This window comes from Neltuma alba, unplaced genomic scaffold (assembly GCF_004799145.2).
Source record: "Neltuma alba isolate B1F8T4 unplaced genomic scaffold, ASM479914v2 tig00011756_pilon, whole genome shotgun sequence".
Classification (NCBI taxonomy): Eukaryota; Viridiplantae; Streptophyta; class Magnoliopsida; order Fabales; family Fabaceae; genus Neltuma; species Neltuma alba.
In genome coordinates, this window is record NW_021636384.1 from 72,699 (window position 1) to 79,110 (window position 6,412).

The 6,412-nt window shown below is 33.3% G+C and overlaps 1 protein-coding gene across 4 annotated transcripts; it reads right to left on the bottom strand.

Moving 5' to 3' along the window:
- Window positions 1–2,209: 2,209 nt before the first annotated feature.
- Window positions 2,210–4,698, bottom strand: LOC114717565 (uncharacterized). 4 transcript variants are annotated; one of them, XM_028902757.1, is made up of 3 exons: window positions 4,583–4,698; window positions 3,424–3,591; window positions 2,210–2,809 (listed from the first exon to the last, which is right to left on the bottom strand). In XM_028902757.1, the coding sequence occupies exons 1-3, from the start codon at window positions 4,637–4,639 to the stop codon at window positions 2,612–2,614; spliced, it is 423 nt and encodes a 140-aa protein (XP_028758590.1). In that variant the 5' UTR covers window positions 4,640–4,698; the 3' UTR covers window positions 2,210–2,611. The 4 variants fall into 4 exon arrangements, with proteins under 4 accessions (XP_028758590.1, XP_028758592.1, XP_028758591.1 ...); XM_028902759.1 differs by having other exon boundaries at window positions 3,424–4,369; window positions 4,593–4,672; XM_028902758.1 differs by having other exon boundaries at window positions 4,248–4,666.
- Window positions 4,699–6,412: the final 1,714 nt, after the last annotated feature.

Here is a 6,412-nt window from a genome sequence, read left to right on the forward strand (position 1 = left end):
TAAATAATAAATTATTATTATAATTTTATTTAGATGTTCTTTTAAATTTTCTATTTAAAATACATATGAATCTTACCTATTTTTATAATTATAAAATCCGAATGATAATTAAAAAATTTTAAAAAAACAAAATATACTTGTAATTAATTCATTATTAGTTATTCAAATTAATTACTAGTTATTAATTCTATTAATATTTTATATTTAAATATTTATTATTAAATTTTACATTTCGACATATTTATTTAACTAATTTTAAAATAAATAAAAAATATACAAAGATCTTATTAAAATCAATTGTAATTATAAGGACTGATTTAAAACAAAAAAAAGCAAGGGCCTAATTAAAAATATATAAAAATATAAGGAACTAATTAAAAATTGGTTAAAACTATAATGATTTACAAATTAATTGTCCCTTTAAATTTCAAATTATTTGATTTCACACATTTTTATGGGGTCAGAGACAAATAATTGAATCATAAAAATGTGACAAAACTTGGGGACAAAGAATCACTAAACCAGTCAAGTTGGCCTCAAATCAATCAAAACTGGTAAAAACAACCAGCAATGAAAATCGTAGGTCTCCATTGATGGGCGAGGACCTCACACGCTTGTAGAACATATTTCGAAATTCACATTTTTAGGTAGCATGGCTAATACCATTATCATCCATATGCTTTATTATTTACCCTGACCTATAAATAAAAAAAAATTGTTTGTGATGTTAAAATGAAAGCATCCCCTTCTTGCTTTTTTAATTGAAAGTATCCTAACTTTGATCCTCTATCATCATAGGACAGTCAAAAACAACCTCACATGTAACCAAAATTATAAAGTATCAAATTTAAGAAGAACGTTATGGAATTTAAGAAAGAACATAAAAGACAGAGAAGAACAGAAGAGTATCGAAAGAAAAGAGAAACTGAGAATAAGATAGAATTCAAAGGAAATCTGAATATAGTTCACTAATGATCAACCAATCAACAGTTACAAATGATGTAGGGAGTCCTTATTTATAGCTGCACATCTCTATCTACTCCCATGACAGCTAGTTTAGATAGACATCAATCATAACAACTCATAACTACTAACGGTCTATGACCAACTAGCTACTTCACATGTACTTTGCATAACAATGCCCCCTCAGAACAACCCTTGCCCTCAAAGGTCAATGATTTGGAAATCTGGAAATTGTTTTTGCAGATTAAACAAAGAAATCCAGGTTGCTTCTTCATCTGGAAGCCCTCTCCACTGAACCAGAACTACCGTAATTATCCTCTTTTTCTTCCTTCCAATTCTCTTGCTCAATATATTCTCAGGATAAGGAATAGTAGAGGTAGCTAGCTACTCAACAAGAGGGAGTCTTTGCTTAACAGTTGGGTCAGGACAGAATTTAAGCAAAGAAACATGGAAAGTTGAGTGACGCGAGACTCAGCATTATGATCTGTTCACCCATAACTGACAAATATACATGATAAAAGGCTTTGTCGCTTTTTCCATAAGAGAATAAATTATATCAAGAAAAAAAGACATATAAAGCACCTGCAGGACGAAATCTCCTCTAACCCTCTTAATTAGAAACAAAAACAGATAAGAATGAAAAATAGAAACATGATCGTGCAGCCTATGAACCTATCATGCATTGTTTCCACAAAATCAAGTAGTGTCCAGGTCTAACATTTGTAGAAGCTTATTGTAGAAATGATGCTACTTATTCAAATTATAAATGGACACTAAAATTTTATAGTGCATGTCTTAGTCATGTCTCAAGTCTGAGCCAATCCCATATACATCAGCCCCTTAACCATCTAATAAAGTGAGCCTCTTCAAAAAGCCACACCAAGAGAGAACGCAAAAGATTTTCCATCGCACAGGGGATCTAAAGACAACCAAACACATCAAAAATTACCAGTATTTCATTCCAAACAAAAGTTCCATGTCACAGCAAAAGCCATGCATTGCCAGAATGTCATCCCCTCCTTTTCTATCCAAAACTTTTGAACCATATGTGCATTGTCCACTGGGAGGCAATATACTATAAAACAATCTCAAGTACAAGACATGATTCTCACACTTGATGATCACACCACCCAGTTGAATAGGATGCAAGATGCGTGTTTTTATTTCAGAAAGGTTCGAAGCTCATTTATGAATGACAATATACTTAGCATAAAAAATATCTACAGGAAAATAAAGGGTAAAAACATTGCATTCAATAAAAAATTCATTTCAAGTTGCCTTCCAAAATAAAATTGCGAAACCAGAGAACATAGCATGGCGTGAAGCTACTTGAATGTTAACCATATTCTACTTATCAACCTTCTAAAAAAAATTGAAATAACAAGTTATGTTATCTTCACAAGGATCAAAACACTTTCCCGAAATCATAATAGTCATCAGATTTTCTACAGAAACATGCCAAATACGTAACTCTTATACTAACAACATGATAAATAATCAGTATGTGATTCTTACAACTTAGAATCACATATAAAAGTGTATAAGGGTCTTATATTTAGGACCCGAGGAATATTTTATTAGAGCTACCTATATAGCTTAGTTCATTGAGTCCCTTGGCATGTACACATGTAATGATGATAAGAAACCTTCAGGAGGACTTTGGTTTGGACGGAAGATTCACTGCTTTTGCCTGCACGGAGGAGGGTTTTGAAAACCAAGTGGTATACAGAAACTGCTTATGAGCACCTACAGGGTTGCATATGAGTCGAACCTTCTGCCTCTCTCTCATCCATCTCAATACGATCTTCATATGCCTCTTGCACCTCAAATCTTTCAATCCTACTTCCTAAACACAGTGATACCATCCATCATTATGTATTCTTATAGAAAAGCAACTATACCCAAAAAAAAAAAAAAAAAAAGTCATATACAAAGCAACCATCAATCATCACTTCTGCTACTTTTTCAGAATTTTCTTCTCTTAGGAGGATGCCCATCAATTGTATTTTTCTTCTCTCTTCATAAAGTTCTTTTGTCATCAATGTAATTGACATGAGGACAAGATGAAAGTGATTCTTTTTTTGGGAACTAGAAATTCATTTCGTCCCCTGGGTTTCATTCATCTTACCCTAGGCTGAGAAATTCTTCCACAGCCTAATTACTTTGTAAGATAACATAAAGTCCATTGCAAATGCAATGTTAGGGAACGATTTATTAAGCCAAAATCAGGGTATCCTTCTTATGATCACCAATCAAGCAACAGTTGATAATAAGAAAATGCAATGAGTGTGCCAAGCCAAAAAAATTTCAACTGGATAATTACGGGCCTCAGTGATACTCAGCATGTGTCTGACTTCAAGAGATAGCCTTGCAGGAAAAAAGCACATAGAGTTGAATTTTACGACTACTTCAGAAACTAAATGGAAGTATCAAAAAGAGACAATATGTTCAGATGCTAACCTTGACATGTTCCCACGTCTCTGCAATGGTGAGAGGGCCATGCTCCTTCACAATATCAAAGAGAACCCTAGTGATCGTTTGTGCATGCTCTGGTGGAGTTTTGAGTTCTATAGGTTTTGCCTTTGGCTTTGATGTCTTAGCAGCATACCTAATCACTGTCCCAAACATCTACCAAGAAATGACAAAAAGTTTCACATGAGAAAATTTTTTACGCTCATACCATATTTTGGAGGCTGAGATTTTCCTGAAATGAAGACTAACTGAAATATCCCCATAGAATTATAAGATGGAAAAGTGAAAAAAAGTACTCAATAATATTACACACACATAGGCCAAGGTACCGGAAACTCAAATAGGCTTCCTATCAGAAGGATCAGGACCTAGTTTAGAGAGCATAGTGAAAAATGGGGACCAACTTATACCAACACTTCAGCTTTGTTTTTAATTTTTATTTTATTTTATTGTTTTCCCACAAAGAACAAGAAACTTGTTAGCAATTGATGAAATGGTCAAAACCAACTCCATTGATTCTCTCATAAACATGATAGCCAATGAGCAAGACAGAAAAATTTAGTTGAATATTAATTGGCATCCTTTTGGAACTAGAAGTTACATTATACATGCACACAACATAACCGAAGGAAATTAATGAAACATGTCAAGATAAGTTAAGTACTGAAGGAGTTCGCAGACTACAAATTAGTTGAGACTCAAACAAATCCGTCCATATGCTAGTGAGGCTCGAAGAACTATGAAGAACATAGATGCATATGCGTGTTCGCGCGCGCGCCAAAGAAAACTCAGAAATAGACTTTACTACTTACCAGTGAAATGAGAGAAGTTCAACACATCAAACCTAAATTGCAATCCAAAATAAAATCGGGAAACCAGAGAACAAAGCACGACGTGCAGCTACTTGAATGTTAACCATATTCTACTTATCAACCTGTGAAGAAAAATTGAAATAACATGTATTTATGTTATCTTCACAAGGATCCAAACAATTTCTCGAAAACATACCGCAAAAGAAGGAGGAAACTGAAAGCAAGGAGGAGCTCATCATTCAAAAACAAATAATGCATAAACAAACGCCAAATGGTTCAGAGCAAAAGGAGAATACATGAATTGAAATTTAAGAAGAAAATTGATAGAGCAATACGAGGACGCACAGTTGAACCCGATGCAGAAACCTTGAATAAGACTGCAAAAGGATCATCGATTTCCTTGGGTAAATCGAAACCAGATGGGGGTGTTCCAGTGAGGTACGGAGGAGAGCTCAGAACGAAAGTTTAATTAGCGGCGGAAGTTTTTTTCCCCCTTCATTCAATCTGACTTTTATAAAAATCAGATTTGTTAAATATGAATTTTATTAAATATCCGGTTCTAATTATAAGAGTTAATTGAATAATTTGAGAAGATTAAAGAAATGGGTTAAATTAGTTATTTGTAATAAATAAGTATTATTTTTTCTAAAATATCATTACTAATCAAGTGTATTGATTAGAAATATCATTATTAAAAGGGCTACTTTAGAAAAAATACATAAATATTAGAAACAAAGTGGATTGAGGTCTTATATTGAGGACTAAAATAAAAATCAAATAAGGTCTTATATTAAAGACAGGAGGTATTATTTCACATTATATATATTAGATGACCATTTTTAAAAAAAGTATTCAAATTAAAATTATTAAAAATCAAGAAATTTAATTTATTAATTATCCTAATAGTATTATTCACCGCATCATCATCATCAATATATATATATATATATATATAAATACTCTTCCACCAAGCCATCTCCAGAAACGGCTTAGCACTGGCTTCAAAGATGAATTACTGTTCACAAGCCATGCTCATTAAAATAAGCTTATTTCTTGGGTTTCTGTCAAGCTAATCATAATAAATGATATACATTGGGCTTTGGACTGTGGCTCAATGTTCCACACCTTTCTCTCAGTCCCATTTATTACGTTTTCGCTCTTCGCGAGTTTTATCATCCGCCTCTCCATCATTTTTTCACATGAGGCATTACCTCTCACTTCTTCATTGCCACAGGTACTCACTTCTAAATTCAAATTTTAAATTTTATCTCCCTCCATCTCTTCAGGTCTCCTTTCAGGAGTCTCAGTGCCATTTTATCTCATTCAAAATGTTTATAATCTTCTTTTATTATTTCTTTCATTTCTGCTCTTTCCCCTTCTTCCTCTTATTTTATTTTCCTTTCGCTGATTTCACTTTTCTTTGTTGTTCTTCGGTTTGTTTTTCTTTGGCCCCTTTTATTAGGTTTTCCGATCATTTCTTGCAGTTCATCGAGGAAGGAAGAAAACAAAAACATATATTCTGTCTCTGATTTCTTCTTATTTGCTCGAGGTAGCTCTACTATTCTGTTTGAACTCATCTCTCTCTACAACATTGATCTAAGAATGAAGAAGTTGTTCAAAGGTTTTGCCATATTGACGCAGCTAAAGCTCAACTATGATTTACATGACAGATGAGTTTCTCATCTATGTATTCTCTCTACAAGATGAAGAAGAGCAAAGGTAATATTAGCTATTTCTTCACAATCGCTGAAATTTCTTCGGATTTGCAATCGACAGGGAAAAATAAGAAGGTCCGATGCACGGTTATTGTAAAGTTTCTAAAGCACAATGAGAGAGACATCTGGTAGGCTTTCTTCACGATTTGAGTTTTTATCTTCTTTTTTTTTTTTACGTCATATATATCCATTCTTCCTCTCCTCTTCTTGTTTTTGTTCTCTCCCACCATCTTTCTTCTATTTTATGCAAGTATCTTCAGAAGGTTATGCTTGCTTCAAGGTTTGATTTTTTATCTTCTCTAAAATTTTCTTCTCAACATCTGTCAAGGGTTTGCTTTCTTCGTTTGAGTTTTTAGATTAGAAGGAACAAAGAAATAAAGATGGAGGGAGGAAAGGATGAACACCAATATGAGAGGTCAGGGATGTAGATGGCTAACAGTGTGGAGATAT